We start from the raw sequence: 21,303 nt of genomic DNA, 5'->3' as shown, positions 1-21,303 counted from the left end.
CCAAGGGAGCCGTTCGGCCGCCATCAGCCCATGTCCTCTGGGCCTGCGGTAGCGAGGAACAGGCTGTTTGAGATTGCTAGGCTGTCATTAGAGAGACCTAGATGTTGGATCGCACTTCGTACTGCAGGCTATGAAGCTGTTCTGGGGTCTCGAGGAAACAGCGAGCTGTGAAAAAGATGGGTCGTCGTTGTTGGAGGCTCCTGCAGGCCATGCATGGGCCGATGATCATGGGCGGTCCGATGTGGGACCATGCGCAACCCTAACCCAAGTCAAGGATGCCGTTCGGAGATCCGCGCAGCGTCAGTGTCAGGCCAGCCTCTGAGTTGGAAGTTTCGAACCCGACATTGATAAACATCCCTTTCAATTTCGCAGAGCCAACACACAGAGCTCCGTCGACGTACAGCGTAGCACAGCATAACTCCCTCACTGGCCATCCTGAGTCCGAAAACAACACACAACCATGGCAAAGGCCAAAAAAGGTTCCAAATCCGCCCCGGACAGCACCACCACCTCGGTCGTCAACCCCGCCGCCGCCCCGCACCTCCCCTGGCTCCACGACGGCCTCCCGCTGCCGCGCCTGATCGTGCTCGACCTCGACTACACGCTCTGGCCCTTCTACTCGGACATCCACATCTCGACGCCGATCCGGCTGGTGGCCAACTCCAACCCGCCGACGCTCGCCGACCGCAACGGCGAGCACTTCGCGCTGTACCCGGACGCGCCGCACATCCTGCGCCTGGTCGCGGCGCTGCCGCACACCCGCCTCGCCGTGGCGAGCAAGTCGCCCGTGGGCGACCTGTGCCGCGAGGTGCTCAAGCTGCTGCGGCTGCCGCCGCTTGCCGAAGGGGGTGGTGGTAGTGAGAAAGGGGCGAAGCGGGCGATCGACGCGTTCGATGCCGGGCTGGAGATCTACGAGGGCACGAAGCTGAGGCACTTTGAGGTGATTGCCAAGCGCACGGGGATACCGTTCAGCCAGATGCTGTTCTTTGACGATGAACGGCCGAATCTGGAGGTCGAGAGCTTGGGCGTCACGATGAGGCTTGTTCGGGACGGGCTGACGTGGGACGAGCTGGAGAAGGGGATAGAACAGTGGCGGGCGAACCAGGGCGTGGCGTAGCCTGACGCGTTTGCGGGGGGAGGGAAGTTGTTGGTTAGTTGCTCGGGGGACTTGAGCAGATCGGGTCGCTGCATGATAACTGACTTTGTTGCTGATGGGACGCTTGGTATCTATTCTATGTAGGCCGAGGTGTTGGGCGTTCTGAGGACAAGTGCAACTGCAACACCCCAATAGAGTATAGGCTAGACGATGCATGAAAATGGGCGGCAGCGGCATTTGCAAGGCGCATGCGGGTAGGCAAGGAAAGTGAGATTGGTTTGCGCGTCAACGATGATGACAACCGGACGACGGAGTAGGTTGTAAGGCATACATGTAAACCATAGGTATATTTTAGACTTAAATAGCAAACTTCTACTTCCGCTTTATATTCGCTGTGAGCCGCTCCCTGATTGTACGGGCCGAGTCCTTTACCCCGGCCAGAACCTCCAAGCACACTTCCATCCAACCATTCCCCCATGTATAATTACAGCTGTGCTTGTACCACCCTCCCAACACCACCCCTCCTCTTCATGTCACCATTCCCTACCCCACCGCTAACATAACAGAAATAGTATATAGCGACATTTGGGATATGCCAACGCTGCCAAGCCTTCTATGCAAACCACCATCCAACCGGCGCACTCTCTTACGGCCTTGTTTTTCAAGCAGACACAGTCGGAGCCTTCTGCTCCTGCTGCCGTTCAGCGGCCACCTTCTCCTTCATCTCGCTCGCCACCTCGTCGTCGGCAATTGACAGGCTCTGAACGCCTTCAATGGCCTCCTCGGCGGAAGAAGCAGTCGCCGCCGGCACACCTGTTGGTTCCTCTCCTTGCGGTGGTGCGTTCGCCACGGGAATTGTGCACACCGTCTCCCGCCTCTCCTTCCCACCTTTGCTCCCAACGGCAATACACGCCAACCGCCTCCCGCCGTCCACGGGCACCCAGTACGCCGGGCCGTCGGGGAAATCGGTATACCCATTCTCCCATGTCAGGGCCTCCCTGATCCGGGGATCCACGTTCGGCCGATCGAAGAAGTCAAAGTCGAGCTCGCCGCCGTACGCCTTGGGGATATTGCGCGGCTCGATGTACTCCTCCAGCTTGGTCTTGACCTCGCCCGCGCTCAAGATGAAGATCTTGGACACGGTGATGGGGTCGAACCAGCGCTTGATCCAACCCCAGACGGTGCTGAAGAAGTAAGGGGCGCCGATGATGAAAATGCGGTCGAGCGTCTCCGGGTAGTGGGCCGTGGCCAGCGTCGAGGCGGCCTGCATGTGGGCCTTCAGGTTCCAGAACATGCGCAGCGACACCTGCGAGACGTCGACGATGTTGGTGCTGAGCGTGATGGGCGCGCGCGCGTGCTCGCGGTCCGTCATCTCCGTGCAGAGCGGCTGCGCGAAGCGCGTGAGGTTCTCGTACAGCGCGAAGAGCCGCAGCAGCCGTTGCGGCGTGGAGCCGTCCGTCTGTGCCTTGCTGACGTTGGTGGACTCGGCCGATTTTTCGTAGGCCGAGACGGTTTTGGAGTCGAGGTGCCGGATCTGGAAGAGGTAGAGGGGAATGCCTCGCCTGTCTCGCCTGCCCGTCCACTGGGGATACTGTGCGGCGTGTCAGCGTCAGCGCGGATGCTCGTAGCCTCATTCTTCCAGCTCCCGGTGTCCCATACCAAACTCCTTGTCTGTTCATATGCGTCGACATCGATCGTGTCGTACAGCACCTCGAGCTGGTTTGCCTCCCGCCATTCCTCGGTGTCCTTGAACTGCCCGTAGGCGTCTTTGATGCTCCATTTCCGCGCCCGCAGGAAGCGTCTGTTATGCGTTGAGGAAGAAATTAAACAGTCAGCATCCCGCAGCGCATGAAAGCCGAATAGGACGCCGGACGAAGGACTTACAGCAACGTCCCGTCGTCGTGGGAAGGTTCCGGCCCGGACTTGTACAGGCCTTTCTCCTCCAGGTAGACCTTGAACGACCTGAGGCTATTCTCCTCGTCCTGGGTAAGGTAGCCCAGGTGGCCGTGCGGGTAGCCGATATCGTGGCCACCCACGCTCAGGATCCTGTCCGCTGGATGTGTTTCGCTCATGGTCGCGTCAGATCTGGCGCGGCGCAAGCGCGGGGTTGCTTATTAATAGCGCAAAAACCGCTGAAGGGGAGGGGATATGGACGGTCCGAGGTAGGGGCGCCTGGTTCGGCTGAGGTTGCAGCCAGAGAACACCGGCTAGCAAATGGCAGGCTGATTGATAGGTACCGCGCAGCTGCTGAGGAGAGCTTGTTGTGCCTGCAAGTTTTCTTCGGGGCACCGAGAGCCCGAGAATCCGCGCCGAAGCCCCGGCTCCGATGCTGCCGAAATGAGGTCAGAGCCCCACAGAATCCGCGACTGCAACGACCGTCAGCGCTAAGATATGCGATCTAACCCTGATTGGACAGAAGCATCCTGCAGGGCGTCAACAAGCTCCTCATACTAGTTCTTTAGGCAAAATGCATGCTAAATAATCAGAAAAGAGGTACAGTACAGAAGAAGAAAGCATAATGGGAAAAAAAGAAAAAAAAAAAAAAAAAAAAAAAAAGAGAGAGAGAGAGAGAGAGAGAAAGAGAGAAAAGGGAAAAGGAAGGAGAACTATATGTACAGACTTCTCTTTGCCAATCGAAACTACCTCACTTATTACCTGGCCAGATATACTTCAATCACACGCTCAAATATAGGCACCTGAGGCATCAATTCAGGAGCTTCAACATGCATAACAGTGTCATTTTCTGCTGGACAAGTACAGATCCTTTTTCCGTCTCTGCTCTCCCCACCAAAATATCGGAATCCCGAGACGCCGCTAGCCACATCAACCCGTTGCCTGCCTCCACACAGGGTCAGACTACGCATCGTCCTCTTCCTCTTCAGCGTCCTCGTCCTCTTCAGCGTCCTCGTCCTTATCCTCCTCGCCATTGGCCTCGCCAGCATCGGCATCCTCAATATCCGCAGGACCCTCCTTCTCCAACCGCAACCACTCCTCCCACTCAGGGAAAAGCTCCTCATCCTCACCCGGCACGGCCAGCGCCTTGGCAACCCGGCCCTTCTTGCTCTTCTCCAGACTCTCCTTCCACTGCGCAACCAGCCCCGCAGTCAAGCTGGGCTGGTACGTCTGTGAGAACAGCACCGCCTCAGCCAATCGCCCGGTCTTGACAAGGACGTCAATGCACCCGGGAACGTCGCCCAGCGACCATCTGCAGCTGAAGGCGACATTGTGCGCCCCCGCCTCCGAAGCCTGCTCGGCGAGCTTGGCTAAACCCTCACGGTCGCAGGTGGAAGTGTAGACGAGAAGGAGAGAGCCGAGGTCCTTTGCGTTGACGAAGCACTCCGTTGCGAGGGGAACATCCCAAGCCGCGAGACCGGCGTCGCCCAACGTCTTCCACTTGTGGTCTGAGTCGGCTTGCCGCGCCAGTTCCAGGGCAATATCGAGCTGGTTGAGCGAGAGCGCAAGATCGAACTTGTGCTCGGGGTCGGTGGCCACCTCAAGGGCGAGTTCCTTATGGCCTTGGCCCTCCAGGAACCTGGCGATCTTGTTGAGCTGGTCTTGCGGAATGCTGGCCAACAGTTCGGCGGCTGTTTCCATGTCCTCGCGGAGGACTAATGTCTGGTACTCCAAGACCGGGAGCGAGAGAGCGAATGAGGTGACGGAGAGATCCTTGTCAGTAAGGTAGACTCGGCTGTCGCGCTGGAGATAGCCGAGGATGTACATCGGCTTGTCAAAGTGGGCCACTGTGTACGTCTGATCCCCAACAAGATAGTTGAGGCGGTTGGTTCCGTTAGTGTAGATCAGGACGTCACCGAGCCATTCTGCGGAGCGGATGCTGCAACAACTGTTAGCGGAGCGTGAGCGTTATACAAAGTCAGCAGGCACCATACCCCTCATTGATATCGGTAACAACGTCAAACGCGGCCTCAACGCCGTCGTCCTCAACTAGGCCGGCCTGAACCGCCTCATTGTATGCTTCCCTCGAGAAGCGGAGGACGTAGCACGTATCCTCGCAAGCAAGCGCAACCAGCTCACCGCTTTCGCTCCAGTACACCTGCTTGGGCTCTACTTCAATGCGACGGACCAGACCCCCTGTTGCCCAGTCGTAGAATGAGATGCCTCCCTGGCCCTTGACGCCGAGAAGCACGCCGCCGGTGAGACCATCTGCAGCGAACGGAACATCAAGACCTCCTTTCTTTTCCTGGAAATTCTTGAAGACCTTGATGCTGGTTGCCGACTCCCGAATAGCAAAGTCGTTTGAGTTTTCTTTGGAAGCCCATACGAAGTCCAGGGCCTGGCCGAAGGCTTTGTTACGCCACGCGAGTGCGGTGTAGATGATGTACTCACCGTCACCGCAAATGGCAGCGAACCGTCCATTGGGAGAGTGAATGAGCGACTGGGGATAAACCTCGGCGGTGCCTAGCTCCTTTGTGGTCAGAGTGATCGGCTCATTATCCTTCGTGGCCTCGCCGCCCTTGATCACAGCGGATACAACCTCGTTATGGCGGGCCCAGATGATTTTGCCCGAGCCGTCCATGGAGACGGCAGGCTCCTCGCGACCCAACTTGATCACCACCGAGCCGTCGTCAAAGCCCACCGCGATGCCCTGCTTCCCCTTCTGGTAAGCCACACACCACGCTCTTTCCAGCCCATAGTTGAGAGATTGCTCAAAGCGGTATGTGTTGGCGTTCCATATCCTCACGGTGCCCTGAGATCAAGATCAGTATCAGACCCAGCAAACTCAGGCGACGGTATGCTTACATCTTCGGAGCCTGAAATGATGATCGGAAGCTCGGGGTGATAGCACGCGAAAGAGACATTGTTGGTATGGCCTTCCAGCGTGGCGATTAAGCTCTTGGTTGTGTAGTCCCACACTTTCACCGTGCGCTGAAATCCTTGTTAGCGGCTGGCAATGGCAAACTGCGCAGGATACCTTACGTCGTCTGAAGTGGTAAGGAGGTAAGGCTTGTCGCTATGAGGGTAGTAATCCACATGGTTGACGCCCTTGGTCTCGTGCGCTTCCAACTGGAAGTTAGGTGTGGACGACCCCAAGCTCCAGATTTTGACTGTTCCGGTGTTAGCTCAGCGGCGGATCCAAAGGCAATCAATGCGCGTACCTGTCCTGTCCAGGCAGGCCGAGGCAAAGGTATTTGTGTCCTTAGGGTTGATCGCCAGGGACATGACATAGTCTAACCGCTGTGTCAGCACACCTCCATTCCGAAAGCCACGGGATCAGCCTTCGACATACGCGAGTTGCCCTCAAATACCCTGACGTTCTTCCACCCCTTATCCCAATCCCAGAGCTTGATGGTCATATCATCACTAGCCGTGAGCACGAAGGGCTGTGTTGGGTGGACGGCGATCGCGCGGATGTAGTCGGGATGCGCCTCAAAAGACGTGATCTTCTCGCTCGTGTTGTAGTTGTAAACTCGGATTTGGCTGGCGGATACCGGTCAGTCATCCCCTTTCGCCCGACATCCCGGAGGTGTTGCCATACAAATCATCCGACCCGCAGACAATCCAGTTCTTGCGCGCAATGAAGCGACCGGCACGGACCGGGACATCTGTGAGCTCGAAGGTCTTGACGACCTGCTGGGTTTCGTAAGACCAGATATACACATGACCGCTGTAGAGAGTGGCTAAGCAGCTCGTTGTCAGGATTGCGTCGCTCTGTCGAGGGGATATAGGCAGTCATACTCAAGATCCATGGTTCCGTCGGGTGGAAGTCAATCCCTTTAACTCGCTGTTCGAGGCAGCGTTAGTGAGGAAAGTGGTGAGCTTGGACAGATCTGGCCGACATACCTCGGAGCGAGCAAAGAGCTGGCGCTGCACGTGGAAGGCCATGTTAGCAACAATGCGTAAAAGGTCGAACGCGAGACGACGTAGGTTCGATCAAGTAGGCGAGCAATGTGAGACAGCCAGCACAACACGAGATCGGACAAGCCGCATGTGCTGGCTTGTACCCAGGGCGCCTAGACCTTGTGGCCAGGGTGTCTGTCACGTCGCCCAACCGTCAAATCGAGACATGGAACCTGCCTTCACATCCAGCCTCATGTTGGGCAACAAGGCGAATCACAACCCCAGAAGAATTGTTGGTGCACAAGCGTTGAGCCCGGAGGTTTGGCGGGGTGGTGAACACGAACGATCGACGAGACTCGCAAAAGGGGGCCACGCGGAGCAATTGGCAGTCGGCCGCTCGAAGTCGTCACTGCGTCGTCGATAGTGAGCAACAGCTCCTGGATAAGTCGCGTCGATATTTTGAAGTCGAATCTCTCCGTGAGCTCGGCTGTTGGCATATATTAATGTCGAAGTGCCGGCCACGTATCGTGAGGTCTGAACACTTCAATTTCACCAATGTGGTCAATCGAGTTGTCGCAGGGTGGGAGTACAGGATTAGGTAATGTGTCTTGGCGCTTTGGCCTCAGGCTGAACCTGCAAGGGGATGTATCGAGCACGGGCCAAGTCTCCACCCAAAACTCTTGAAGTTCAAGGCTGGTGAGTCGCGACTCACGAGTCGTGCCAGATCTCAATGCCGTGTCTGCTGCCACAAATTCACAACAGGGAAATCGCAACTATTCGGCAGCAGTGTTAGGATCAAACAGTGATAGTAAGGGGCCAGCGGCTTGTGGGATTGAACACTCCATTGTTCGTCTATCCAGGTGAGCGTAGAACGCGAAAGCTACCGTTTATCTACTCCAGAGAGACCATGAATCCCAATCTATCATCCTTCCCATTCCCATGCTCGCATCTGTGTCTCCATCCCAAATGAACTTGGACCCTGAATCCGGAAAAAGACGAGTTAAACCAAAGTAAACGCCAGGACCATGCGCCTCCTCGCCGTCGCTACGTAACCAATCCACGTCCACCCCACTGGGGAGGTGCAGGCTAAATCCCAAAACGACCCGGAACCCCCGCATTGCCCAACGGAAACCAAACTGAAGAAATCACACCGTCAACTGCATGCGCTGCAGTACCACCTTACTCGGACATGGCGTCGGATTGGACTTTCTTAACGACCTCGACGACCTGGGGGAAGAGCTTATCGGTGGGTTGCAGACCGCAGACCTGGCGGACGACCTGCTCAGGTTCGTTCTTCGACATGATCTCGGCCAGTTGGAAGGACTCATCGTCGCCCTCGACGTTCTGGAAGCGGAACGCCATCTCGGCCGCGTCCAGCAGTGCACTGCAATCCTTGCCGTTCTCGGCCAGCTCGGCGGCCGGGCCGATGAAGCGCTCCTTGCGGCTAAGCTTGCGCAGCGGTGCGCGACCGACCCGCTCGACGGCATCCTCGAGATGCGGATTGCTGATGCGGCTGACGATCTTGTCAACGTACGCCTTCTGCTCCTCCTGCGGGATGCCGTGCTTCTCCGTGATAAGGTCGGCCGTGTTCGCGAGGGCCTTCTTCACTTCCTCGGCGATCTCGCGGTCCTTCAGCGCATCATAGACGGTGCTCTTCCGCCTGACGTAGCCGTGGTACGCGGCAGTGGCGTGGCCCGTGTTCACCGTGTACAGCTTGCGCTCGATGTAGGGCTGCAAATTGTCCACCCACTTGATGCCCTTGATGTCCGGTGGCGAGTGGTCGGCAAACGGGGTGCGGTCAACGACCCACTCGTAGAACTTCTCCAACTTCACATCCAGGCCGGCATCGGGATCTTGAGCCGGAACGATGCGGTCAATGGCCGAGTTGGCGAACCGCGCACGCTTGTCGTAATCAGCGAGCCGCTCAGGGTTTGTGTTCTCGGGCGCCTTGATGAATTCGGCAAGTGTGTCGGTGGCGCCGATAGCATTCTCGCAGGCAATGACGGCGACAGGTGTCAGATCCGTTGATCGCGCATTAATTCCCTTGGCGATGACCGGGGCAATAAACTTGAGGATGTGAGGGCCGACGGAGCAGGTAACTAGGTCGGCAGTGGCAATTTCCCGCACCAGCTCAGCTTCGTGTGTCCTTGAGTTGATGGCGCGGTAGTTTGTAATGGTTGTCTCCGACGTGCCGTCGGTCCCGACTTCAATCACCCGGTAGCTCTTCTGGGTGTTCAGCTTCGACACAGTTGTGTCGTTGACCTCCGAAAAGATGACCTCATAACCTGAGTTGTGAAGGAAACAGGCGACAAAACCGCGACCTGAGGAGAATTGAGTTAATCCCCCGCTCAACATAAATGTTATAATGCCGGTGTCCATAGTCAAATACACATACCGATGTTGCCAGCACCGAAGTGGACGGCCTTCTTTGGGCAATTCCTCGCCATCTCGATGAGGTGTGGTTGTAAATTGAAGAATGGAAGTTCTGGAATGGTAGGAGCGGATTGATAACCGCTTTTAGGTGTGTGTATGTTGAGGCTGTGTGTTGTTTGCGGTGTTGCCACAAAGGTGCTTTGACTTGGATGGCAGAAGGTGGAAAAGCGAGTAACTTGTTTGGGGAACAGGAAGAAAGAACCGCAAGACGTCGGTGGGAGAATCCATTTGCTTTATACAGTGGGAGGTCACGATACTGGATGCCATGTTGCCTTACTTTTGGTCTGAACTTGGGTTGCCCTTGAGTGCTGGACCATGTGGCGGTTCGATAGGACCCTTCATCGATGACGGTGGGCCGGCGGTTCCAGCGTTGCAGTGGCTAATAAACGGAAGGATGCATGGGTTTTCGGCAGCATTTTGGGACGGCTCCACCACAGCCAAACCTGAAGTGCCCCACCTTTCTGCGACCAAACGCGAGCGACCCACACTTCCGTTTTGTTGATCGAAGCGACGGGCAACTTGAACTCGGACGCGGCGCCCGGCCTCCCTTATCAGGCTACTGTGTACAAGGGGAATGCAGCCGGCCTGGCTGTACTGTATCGTATAGTACTTGAAACTGTGTAGGTATGCACCCTCACCGCTGAGCATGAAACACCCGCTGGCCGCAACTGCCCTTAGGGCCGCGAGGCCAAAAGCATACCTATCCAGGGGTAGTTTGCGGCCGTTATTAGGGATCTCATGAGACCGGTCATGAATGCCCACACCTTTCACCTGACGGCGACCCATAGTGCCGGACCCCAATCGGACGCAGGTCACTCTTCGGTGCTTCGAGCGCTTCTGAGAAATGACGGTCGTCCCAGCATCTGAAGACCTACGTGTGTCAACATTACCGGCCTGCCGTCCAATCCGTATTCAGCGATTGCGTTGCTTTGGGGCCTTTGGTCCGCTGCAGGCGGTGAATGCGTGGTGTAATCGTGTAATCGTCACAATCTGTGTCGGTGAGATGCAGTGATATGCAAGGCGCCATCATAGGTACGGTACAATACCGAAGCGGCGGCAACTTCAGGGTCCAACCCGATGCAGCAGCTCCCCGAAGATGGCCATTGGGTGCAGTAAGAGGAGGATCTCTTATCGTTATCTTCCTTCCCAGCCCTCGTCTTGAAATTTGAAGCACCTGGGTGTCCCGGGACGCCAGCAATCAGAAATCAGTTGACTGTCATTTGGTATGAAGCTACCGACGTGGGCAAATGCTTCAGTTCGCTCATAACGAGCCGCCATTTCGCCACCACAACAACGTACGGTACGTGTGTACTGGTATGTCGTGGGCGGCCGCTGACCACTCCACCATCAGGACGGCGATCCGTAACCGAAACGGGGAAAAGTGACGTCGAGCACCTGCAACTCACGATAGTTGTGCTGAGTCCAGGTTCAACGCCGTGACGCTGCGCTGACGATCTTTGCCACCGTGCCACTGTGAAGTAAATGAACGTGTCGTCAGACAAATACCCCTCCAGTCCCCGGGCCGACCAAGGTTCTCATGCGATGTCTCCGACGTCACGATTAGAAATACGGGTTTACACCAGGGTCGAAGCAACACATCCAGGCTTGCGTTGTTCGTTCACCCTTGACAACTACCCAGGAATTGCATCTTACCCAATGGGAATCACTATACCGTACATTACAGCAAGCAGATGCTACACACACGCGTAGGATGACTCTTTGTCAACGATGCCCTATCCTGCATCACAATGGTGATTCGGACTTGGACCCTTGACGGAGCAACTGACCGCGGAGACCCACTATGACGTAGCCTCCTGCCCATGCAGCGGCGGGTGGATTGCAACAACCGCAGCGGCAAGGGCCAACTTCATTCGACCAGTGGCTGAATTACCTTAGGTAAGCGGGATTTTCAGGGCTGTTGCTCGATTAAGATCCATCACCAGTGCACCAACACCAGCCTCTTGTCAACAGAACGCGCGATCTCTCGAAATTTCCTCGTTTCCGCAATTCGACGCGTTACGTGGCCTTAAACGACCCCTGCCAACCGGTCTCCTTCGCGAGCGCTCACCGTTTACATACTGTGCGATCAAGACAGGGCAATGGCCGGCCGGTCCAGGGTCGTTTCATGTTGAGGCATGTTTCTTCTATTTTCTTTTGGCTGTCACCCTGTCGTGGGAGACCAAGCGGCCGCCACGAGTCACGACGGACTGGCCGGCCACGACCATCGCCGTGACAGGATATTGTCCGGCAGAGGAGCGGGAGTTTGCTTTGTGTTGACCGGGGCCGAAAGACGAATCTTCGACGGCAGCAGCGGCATTATCGAAACCCCGAAAGGCCCAACCAGTCCATTATTGCCCCTCGACGGTACCGCCGCCGGAACCTTAGACCGGTCTCGGGCCGCTGCTGACACCTATCCTGCCATGGAATCGCTAAACACCGAGACACTTCCTTCGTCATGGCTCCCTCCATACACACCAATCCCGTTTTCCCAATCACAGCTCAGGCAATCTTGCAGCCTTGCTCCCTTTCTGCCTGCCCACCTTATGCAGAGGTAGACTTCGGCCGCCCCTCTGATGGTGATAGCGGAACCAGGCAACTACACAGCACACATCACACAGTATGCAATACACTGGGGCCTTGCCCTTTGTGTTGATCCCAAAGCCCCTCAACCCCGGCCTTCTTGCATGCAAGTGCTGCCGCCCCGCTCCACCCGGTTTTTTGCATTCACTTGCGACGTTGCTTCACTTGTCCCGCTTCTCGCGCCCTGAAGCGAATCTTACAATTCCGATCCCAAGCTCTTCACGCAGGGAAGCGCGCCAAAGCACCGAAGATCTATTCCCAATGTTCATGCCTTGCAGCATCATCGTCCGATTTTCTTAACGGCACATGCTGGGTGCTATCGCCCCCGCTCTGAACCCTGCTCAGAGCTACACTAGGCCCTGATAGTTAACCGATCAAGGCATTCAAGCTTACCAAATTCACATGTCGCAGATCCAATTGGGATTCCAGTTCGCCAAAATCTGGAGTGACAGCAATCTCCAGTGTATGTACCAGCCCGGTTGAAGGCGAATCGGCCCGCGCCCTCTGCATCTCTTGACTTTCGACGTGAGACACAGATTACGGACCGAAAGACCCTCGTCCTCGTCACTCTCCAGATAGTACCGCCTCTCATTAGCGAGCGTTTTCGTCCGTCTCAAGTGCCTTATTGCAAGCGCCGGTTTCACCCGACGCCCGCATTCTGCTCGCATTTGATGCTGCCGCCTAATCACCATCTTATATGAGCAAGCACCAAAGGACTGCTGAGGGTCCCCCGGATATTCGCATCCGTTGCTCAACACAGCTTTGTAGGGACACGGTGTGCGTGAGTGGCTGAAGATACCTGTGCCCGCGATCCAGCTCACCAGCTGCTGTGATACTGCCATTGCGCTCTACTCAGCAAATCTACGGGCTCGACCTCACAAGGCGGTTGAAACCAAAACCACACTGTCGTCAACTGGTTCGGCCGTCTTAAGATTCCGAGCGAGATCATGGAATCTCCACCGGCGGAGATGCCATCTGAGAGATCTGCTCGGAACTACCCGGATCCCGGGTGGCTTCTGGTCAAACATCCGCGACTGAGCATGACGCCTGCCAGCGCTACATGTGTTTTTTTTAGGCCGAGTATCTAGGGCAACGCACGGGTTCCTGTTGGGTGTCGGTATGTTTCTTGACTGTACTAACGAGCATATTATGTTGGTGAGGGTATCCCAGTTTCCCCTCAACAGAAGGTGACGTGTCAGCTCAACCCCTTTCCCGTTCATTTTGCATCCTCCCTTCAACCCGGAGCAACTTGCAAAGACGTCCCCTCGCGAGTAGAACGCAATACGGCACATTAAATGGCATTGTGGATGGAAGACAACGTTATGCTGGCCAAGTTCTTGCGCCCCGCCCGAGATTCCAGGGCGGCCGCGCCGCAAGTGGTTTGGTCACGGCAGGCAGAGAGGCAAACTGCACAATATGGTCAAAAGACGTAGTGTGCAAGTGGAATCACGGTTTCTATCCAGCAACATCCCGTAACTAATCTGTACCAGGACACAGGCGGGAACTTTGATATGCCGTACACTGTAGCCACGGAGTCGTTCGGCCTTTTGCATACACCGGCGGGACTGGCAATGTTGTCTGTACCGCCTGGAGGAGGCCTCTATCGCACAACAATTTCCGCTCAGGTTTCAGGGTCCTTTAGGCCATACAACACGCAGGCATGTTTGTCCGTGGGGTGGGTACCGCCGAACCGGACATGGAGCCAATCACGGCGCCGGAAGTCGGGCTGCCAAGCCCGCCGATGGATTGGCCGGCGCCGGGTGGAGCTGCGGGATCCGCTCTACCGTTTCTGAAGGTGCCGATCCATCCAGCAGTGAGAAGGCACTTGCACTGGGGTGTTTCGGATAAGACGGCAACTTCCCTTTTCTTTCTGGTTGCGCGAGTTTGAGGGACAACCATGCATATAGCCGACTGCCACATGTACGGATTGCGGAAGGCACTTGCGGACGGCGTGTCGGAGGGCGGGGGATGTGCTGCACGTGTGTGTGCCTTGGTTGCGAATTGCGGAAGCACATGCTGTTTGTGTGATGCGGGGTCCTCTTGCACAGTATGGCCGCCGAAGGGGAGGGGGCAGGTTTGACCCCTACAATCGGCGCAGTTGATACTACTCTCAGTATGTTTGGGTGCTGCTCAGAAAGGGCCTTGTCACACGGGGCCGATGTTGATCTTCGAGGGTCCTAGAGGGGCTTGTGATTGTGGGGCACGCTACGATGCTGGAGGTTAGTGTACGTGCCTGTTGGGTTCGAGTTTGAGGACATGCTTCGAGTCAGTCCCAAAACAAGGCAGGTTCGGCTGACAGGAGAGAAGAATCTGGGGAAACGGGAAACTACCCCAGGGATCGGCATGAGCCAACTCTGTGGCATGGCGATCAAGTCTTTTGTGGAGCGCTTTTCGAACTCCTGGGAGCTTTGGACAGAGACAGTCAGGATGAGCGGGCGAGAGGCAAAGAGAGGTTTGGATCCGCGCTGTAAGCCAATCTTTATCGTTGACATATCGGCGGTGGCGTCCAGCATGTCACTGCACCCTCCACTAGTACCGTAGTGTTTCGAGAGTGATACCACTTTGGTCCTTGGACTTTCCACATTGCGATATGCATCAGGTCGTTTCTTCCCGTATCCTACGATCAATAGCTGCTGCATGTCCATCAGACCGGAGGCTTTCCTCAACACAGGCCCGTGGATAAAGGATCGAACGACCGGTTTCACTGAATACGGTCTCGTATCCGGACGGCGTCAACACAGGTTGAAATCCATGGTTTTGAAGGGTCTTCCTTAGGTGGTGGAAGCTCCTGTCGTTCCAGAGCTTGCTAGACAACCAAGGTAAGCTGGCTTTGGCTATTCCCAACATCTAGCCATTCCCATCTAAACAGCAGTGTAGCCCGTGCTGAGAGCCCCTGGTCCAGATGAATACAGCGAGTCTCGCTCTGCTTGACATGAGCAGGCCAGCTCCATGTAACCATTTTTGCTAGAAGAGCACCTGTTCCAGTTCACTCCGAATCGCTCCTGCAGCAATGGTTTGCAGTACAATTTGAGCCGTCTCTTCAAAGGCTATCGGGTTCCAGGGCCGGCGGAATCTGCCGGTTTCCGAGTAGACGTTGAATTGGTGCATTTTTATTACTTCTGAGAATGTTCTCCTAGTCCGAATTGAAATCCATTCCTGAAAGTAGCTAGCTATTCACTTTCGCGGCAGCAGGCTGGGATCAGATACGTGATCCTTGGTAAAACCTAGGAGTATGTAACACACTGGTCGCGATCAACTCTCCCAGGCAAGCTTTGCGCTAGAGTGGGCTTGCTGGTCATTTTCGTCGACCTGCTGGGTGAGGTCATACTCGCCTCTAAATTGTGGCATGGCGGATTTTAGAAAGTCGACTAAGGAGATCCTGACGCTAAAGGCTGGTATCTTTCAAATTAACTTATCAACCTGCCCTGGAAGCCTCCATTCCGCATTAGTCGGCGAGGACCTGAATGTGAACTCAACTAGCGGCTCTCCTCCTCTAATATACATGACAGAGCGATGTAGCCGCGGCGACTGGAGATGAGTCCATGGCTTTTATGCAGCTAGTTGCCTTCGATACTAGCAATCCTAACACAGTGAAGGTGGTTTAGGTATCATTTTCTCCGTACCATGTGCAGTACGGACCACTCTGTACAGATAAGCGGGCATGTGCCAACCTTTATAAAATCTAAAGAGTACCTTACCTTATGGATGGAAGCTGTAAACCCAACCTGCGTGAATCCCCGGGCGATTATTGTTCTGTCCGATGGGCGCACCTCCGGTATTGATGAATAGAAATATGACTGTTGAGAGGGCACTAGACAGTCCGCTTTGATGCACATGTAAGCTTACCTTGCTATACATTACAGGATGAGGAAATTATCGATGTCTGGGGCTCTCATCACCGTATGTACCTTATAAGCTGAAACGAGATCCACAATGTAGTTCATTTTTATGAGGTTGGCGGGAGTTTGGTTGAGGTTCAGACCCGTGCGGGAACTGAGCGCTGCCTGCCTAAGGTAGTGGGAGAGGCAGACGAGGAGGCAGGAGGGCAGGGGCCGGAGTGATACGACCGGATAATCCTCGCACGTGTCCAGATTATCAGCTTGGTTCCGTAATTTGTTTCTCTCAGGGGAATCCGGGGTATGAGTCTGGCATAGGAGTTGAACCTCGGTAGAGGCCCCACAAGATGAGTCGGGAGTAAGTACTTTCGATGGCAGCTTCAGGCACTGCCAAAATGCCCTATAGGGAGAGTGGCTGACTAGCCAGTGCCCGCGCCATCATTTCCTTTTTCCCATTTTCTCTTTTTGTAATTGACTTTTACTTCTTCTTTTTCTGTTTTAACTTTTTGCTCTCTACGGGGTTGCCACAAAGACCAGGGCGCCCCGGCTTCGCAGCTCGCTTTCCCCTGCTTTCGCCCGAGGACACTGCCGTTATGCTTCTATAACTGCTCCCCGACCACTTTCGGCTTCAGACCCTGCAAATCCCTGCTTCTCCGCGGCTCTCCCTCCCCTCTTGCTATCGATGAGCTAAGACCTCATCCTCGTGGCATAGGGACTAGCAGGTAGTTAGTGGTAGTACATGTACTGTATCATCATATCATATCGCTTTGACTGGTGAATATGGCCATGTCGCGGTGCTGTCGTAATCTACATCTTCTATCCAGACCCATCCGAAGCAGCACCAATGTGCGAGCTGCTTCGCCAAGTATTCGGTCACTGCCACAACAGCACCACCCAGCGTGGTTCGCCCAGCACCTAACCCGCCTCCCCTCCCGACTTAGGGGCGATTTTCAAGTGGAACATCATACTCCTCAATGACAAGGACTTCCTCACATTGACATGGCCATTCCCCGCACATCGACCGTTGTTGCTGAGAAGTCCGATCGCATGACGCGGATTGGCGGCAAACGCTATTGCAACATATACCACCTCTATAGGGCTTGTCTAGAGCCCTACAGTAATGGCTATGTGCACGATGACCTCACTGCTGTGGAGAAGTTGGTGATGCATCACAGGCTCCGCGCCCAAAGGTACATCGCTGTGCTTTTTCAGGGCAGGAGAAGCAGTGCGATTTCCCCATGGGCCATGCATGGTGTAAACACAGCAAGCTGGAGGGCTGTGGAGACTCCTTTGGCGGTTTGAGTTGATGACCGACATGACAACACAACGGAAGTGAGCAAAACGCCTTGAGTTCCTTAGGGTACTTCGACTTTAGAAGCACCTCAGTTCGCTACCTTAGGGAAGCCATACGGGACAGTCTAGGTGAAGGGGGCTGGGCTCAGGATTGATTGTGGAATCAGCCCTCACTGGCTAGTACGAGTAACAACTATTCTGCAGTATTCCGAATTGAGGTAATACTTAGCGGATCATTCGTATATTAGTGGCGTCCTGTAGTAGTATTTTCTCTGTGCCGTTCCCCAACACGACTCACGAGGGGTTAGGGTTCCGCAAGGGAGATGGCAATGATCAATCACCGCCAACGCATTTGCTTCAAATCGAGATAGTAGGTTCGGGTCAGGAACATTATATGTAACTCATGCTGGTTCTCTTGATTTGCAACTGTGTAATTCGCAGTAACACTATCGACAATATGGAACCGCAGCAAGCTGTCTGGTGCCCGGATACTGTGTAAGTGAGATGATTACATAATCCATGAACGACATACCTACCATCACCAGGTCCAGACCCCCTGACACAGAACTTGAAAATATCTCGAAATTGGAAACAGGCTTACTCGTTATTGCAGATACGTATGTTTCTAACTGTGAGTTACTTCTTCTCTCATTCAGGACTGCCAAATCACCTCAGCTGGGAGGCATGGGAAGAAGAACATGGTGTCTGCCGGGAAGATTGCAACTTTGCCGTATCGAGATGTTCACATATGATCGCTACATACAAGTCCTTGAACTGATATACCCTAATTTCTCATAGGTGTAGCCGTGGGTCACTCCTCAACGTTAGGGATATGCGATAAATACTACCTAAGGTAGGTAGATAATAGAGTGAGGTAACCTACCTAACCTGGGCAACCACCTCACCACAACGACTAGGCTCGCCTTCCAGCACTCCGATCAGACATGTCAGAAGTTCCGAGGCAGAGTGGTATTAAGAACTTCTGCTCCGGTAGGGGCAGACCGTATCTGCTGTTGTTGCGGGCTTTGGTGAGTCGGCTGGAGGTGGGGCTGCTAAGGTTGGAGTGAGTGAGTGACTGGGGCTCTGCAGGCGTGTCCTGCCGCTTTGGGCGAAGTACAGGGGCCGCACTAGGCCACCCCCAAATTTGATGACCCTCCCCGGCAAAGCAGACACACCTCGCTCGCGGTTATAACGCTGAGGCATCGGCCCATGGGAGCACAGGAAGATTACAGAGTTGATTGGCTGGGAAGAGAGAGCTTTCCCTCGAGCTTGCAGGTATAAATCCAGTTCTCTCGCTTTTTTTACACTCTCCGTCCCTTCTATCTCCTCAATATCACTCCCTCCCATGACTGCCCCGGGACGTCCATAAGCATCTCCCCTCCCCATCCAAAGCCACCCCCCCATCCCACCCCGTCGTTCTCGCCAAGACATATCGTCTTACGGCATCAACATCGACATTTTTCCTGGCGTGCCGACCCTCTGCATCACCACCACCGGTACCATGGAGTTGACCCCACCACCACAACACCCCCAAACATGGCCACAGACTTCTGTGAGCCAGGTTGAACACATTATCAACCTTTTAAGGCGCCGTCGACTAGGCGACGCCTTCGAAGCTCTTCTGGACCTTGGCGATGAGATGCATGATATGGACGACCAGGGATATGTCATCGGCGACCTGCACAATGTAGACCGCCTAATGTCAGCTATCGTGCAACGTTCCGCATATGGCGTCTACGCGGCCGTCGACAGAGCAATCCACACACTGCTTCTCACCGCGATCCGTAGCTGCGAGGCTCAGAGAGCAAGCCTCACGATACAGCCACTGGCCCACGAGAGGCTGGGATGGCTGTCACCGGCGCAGTCCGAGAACAACGCGCATCTGGAATGTTACCGGAACTTTGCCGGCTACATCAGCAGCCACCCCGCCTCGTCCTGCCAGGCACCGGCGGCACCCAGTGGCGACCGAAGCTTGGAAGCAGCAACGGAGCTCCTGCAAAGGCTATGTCCGAGGGTCAACGGCCTATGCAGATGGACATATACGGCGATGACTCGGACGGATGTGATGGTGCCCAGCGGGACCCGGGACCGGCGGCGGCGCAGTAGTGGCTGCAAAAGCGATGGCGCACCGGGGATCGCAACAGCAAGACGGTCATCCCCTCGCTTCCGCAAAGCCACTACAGGCGTGATGATGGCAACCCCCCCGACACAAAGCGGGGATGTCTGTCTCGCTGATGCTCTCACGGTCCCGACCATACCATTGCGACGTCCCTCGACGCCGCGCGTCGGCGTCGCCCCGCTCACTCCCCTTTCCGGTTCTCCATCGAATATGATTGTGAAGCAAGAGGAGGATGTCTGGCTGTTGTAGACTGTTGACAGGCTGCGGAAGAGGCGGCAGAGTGGGTGAGGAGTTTGTCCCACACCGTGGATAAATCCTTATTTTAACAGACTTGATGATTAGATTTTGAGATGGAAGAACTGAGGTTGAGAAGCTGGTGGGTCAGTGCAGAAACGGCCCCACATTCACTTGTCGCATTCGGCCACTTTATCCCCGGCACTTATCCGTATTAAGTTAATTACCTCCAGTGTTTGCACAGTCAGACTACCACGTAGCCGCACGGCCGTTTTTCTTCCAAGTTCAAAGACTGCAAGTGGTGATACCATGTAACCATGCAGCCTTCATGTGCCTTACTGTACCATATTCACGGTATCTACAGACCCTCCCCAAGAAGCTCGATCTCGGATGCAAAGCAAGCAGAGTCCAGAGAGCTCGGCCCGGACGCCGGAGTATAAGTTCACGTTGGTTACTGGTATCATCAGCTTGAAAAATCAGCTTGGACACGGATAGAACTGCATTGGAGCAGTAGGTAAGGAACATTGACAAAACTAGACTCAATAATAGGTAAGTCAACAGCAAATGATAGCGCCGGTTGCTTTATGGTAGAGTTATTTGGTCCGTAACTGCTAACGTACATTATCAGCGAGCGGGACATATCAGCGAGCGGGACATATCAGCGAGCGGGACATATCAGCGAGCGGGACACTAAGTTTTTGGCACAACGCGTCCTTCCTCATCTACCTCTAACAACGCGTTTTTCCTACAACTAAAGATGTCTTCCACTTCAAAGGAAGCTAGGGTAACCTTGGCCCTCAAAGCTCTTGAAAATGATATAGAACTAAGCCTTCGAGCCGCGGCCAAGCTCTATAACGTGCCAGTTTCAACCCTCGGCTACCGACGTACCGGCCGGCCTATACGATGCGATCTTCCAGCCAATTCGAAGAAGCTTACCCAATCTAAAGAGGAGGCTATTGTTCAATATATTATTGAGCTATCTATATAAGCTTTTCCGCCAAGACTATATGGTGTAGAAGATATAGCCAACCAACTGCTATGCGTATATAATGCGCCCCCTGTCGGCAAGCTCTGGGCATATCGGTTTGTCAAACGCCAGCCAGAGCTCTATATATGTTATTCGCGAAGATACGATTACCAGAGGGCAAAGTGCGAGGATCCGAAGGTCATTGGCGAGTGGTTTGCCCTTGTACGGAATATTAAGGCCAAGTACAGTATCGTAGATGACGATATCTATAACTTCGACGAGACTAGGTTTATAATAGGCATTATCTTCCCGGGTATGGTGGTTACAACCTCGGATGGCCGTAGCAAGGCGAAGCTAGCCTAGCCTGGCAACTGTAAATGGGCGACGGTGATCTAAGGCGTTAATGCCCTTGACTAGGCTATCCCTCTGTTTATTATCTTAGCAGCGCAGTTCTACCTCGCTAACTGGTATACTGAGTGCAACCTCCTAGCCAACTGGCGCATTGCAACTACCGAAAATGGCTGGATTACCAATACGGTAGGCCTTGATTAGATCAAGCACTTCGACTACCATATAGCGCCTCGGACAAAGGGCAAATACCGGTTATTGATCCTCGATGGCCACGAAAGCCACTATTCAACCAAGTTCGAGCTCTACTGCCAGTAGAACAATATTATCACGCTCTATATACCTCCATATTCCTCCTACCTCCTCTAGCTACTTGATGTTGGCTGCTTTAGGCCGTTAAAGCAGGCGTACGGTCGCCAGATCGAGGACTTAATACGCGTATATATCAACCATATAAGCAAGCTCGAGTTCCTTTGTACCTTTCGTACGGCCTTCTTTGCCTCTATCACCAAGAGGAATATCCAGGGCGGTTTTGCAGGGGCTGGCCTTATGCCGTACAATCCAGAGAGGGTACTTTCGAAGCTAGATATCAAGCTTCGTA

General features: G+C 54.6%; 6 protein-coding genes across 6 annotated transcripts; 2 read left to right on the top strand and 4 right to left on the bottom strand.

Moving 5' to 3' along the window:
* Positions 1-199: 199 nt before the first annotated feature.
* B0T15DRAFT_529498 (magnesium-dependent phosphatase-1) lies at positions 200-1,442 on the top strand. The gene has a single exon (XM_062869110.1). It carries the CDS (start codon positions 461-463, stop codon positions 1,115-1,117), a length of 657 nt encoding a protein of 218 aa, XP_062722952.1. The 5' UTR covers positions 200-460; the 3' UTR covers positions 1,118-1,442.
* On the bottom strand, positions 1,443-3,470 carry B0T15DRAFT_529496 (CRAL-TRIO domain-containing protein). The gene is made up of 3 exons (XM_062869109.1): positions 2,981-3,470; positions 2,756-2,897; positions 1,443-2,687 (listed from the first exon to the last, which is right to left on the bottom strand). Exons 1-3 carry the CDS (start codon positions 3,166-3,168, stop codon positions 1,758-1,760), a joined length of 1,260 nt encoding a protein of 419 aa, XP_062722951.1. The 5' UTR covers positions 3,169-3,470; the 3' UTR covers positions 1,443-1,757.
* Positions 3,471-3,804: 334 nt separating this feature from the next.
* On the bottom strand, positions 3,805-7,446 carry B0T15DRAFT_529493 (coatomer WD associated region-domain-containing protein). Its single transcript, XM_062869108.1, has 10 exons — positions 7,130-7,446; positions 6,896-6,919; positions 6,791-6,836; positions 6,591-6,732; positions 6,342-6,532; positions 6,211-6,282; positions 6,032-6,159; positions 5,855-5,980; positions 4,984-5,801; positions 3,805-4,928 (listed from the first exon to the last, which is right to left on the bottom strand). The coding sequence occupies exons 1-10, from the start codon at positions 7,145-7,147 to the stop codon at positions 3,953-3,955; spliced, it is 2,541 nt and encodes an 846-aa protein (XP_062722950.1). The 5' UTR covers positions 7,148-7,446; the 3' UTR covers positions 3,805-3,952.
* A 256-nt stretch (positions 7,447-7,702) lies between these two features.
* On the bottom strand, positions 7,703-9,833 carry B0T15DRAFT_414146 (mannitol-1-phosphate dehydrogenase). Its single transcript, XM_062865437.1, has 2 exons — positions 9,288-9,833; positions 7,703-9,213 (listed from the first exon to the last, which is right to left on the bottom strand). Exons 1-2 carry the CDS (start codon positions 9,337-9,339, stop codon positions 8,072-8,074), a joined length of 1,194 nt encoding a protein of 397 aa, XP_062722949.1. The 5' UTR covers positions 9,340-9,833; the 3' UTR covers positions 7,703-8,071.
* Positions 9,834-18,442: 8,609 nt separating this feature from the next.
* B0T15DRAFT_529487 (uncharacterized protein) lies at positions 18,443-19,528 on the top strand. The gene has a single exon (XM_062869107.1). It carries the CDS (start codon positions 18,536-18,538, stop codon positions 19,400-19,402), a length of 867 nt encoding a protein of 288 aa, XP_062722948.1. The 5' UTR covers positions 18,443-18,535; the 3' UTR covers positions 19,403-19,528.
* A 137-nt stretch (positions 19,529-19,665) lies between these two features.
* Positions 19,666-20,077, bottom strand: B0T15DRAFT_529486 (uncharacterized protein). Its single transcript, XM_062869106.1, has 2 exons — positions 20,016-20,077; positions 19,666-19,936 (listed from the first exon to the last, which is right to left on the bottom strand). Exons 1-2 carry the CDS (start codon positions 20,025-20,027, stop codon positions 19,673-19,675), a joined length of 276 nt encoding a protein of 91 aa, XP_062722947.1. The 5' UTR covers positions 20,028-20,077; the 3' UTR covers positions 19,666-19,672.
* Between the last annotated feature and the right edge of the window lie 1,226 nt (positions 20,078-21,303).

The sequence above is a fragment of the Chaetomium strumarium genome (genome assembly GCF_033439665.1).
Source record: "Chaetomium strumarium strain CBS 333.67 chromosome Unknown B0T15scaffold_3, whole genome shotgun sequence".
In the NCBI taxonomy this organism is placed as follows: Eukaryota; Fungi; Ascomycota; class Sordariomycetes; order Sordariales; family Chaetomiaceae; genus Chaetomium; species Chaetomium strumarium.
The sequence above is the reverse complement of the archived record's forward strand: the minus strand, read 5'-3'. Positions and strand labels throughout refer to the sequence as shown.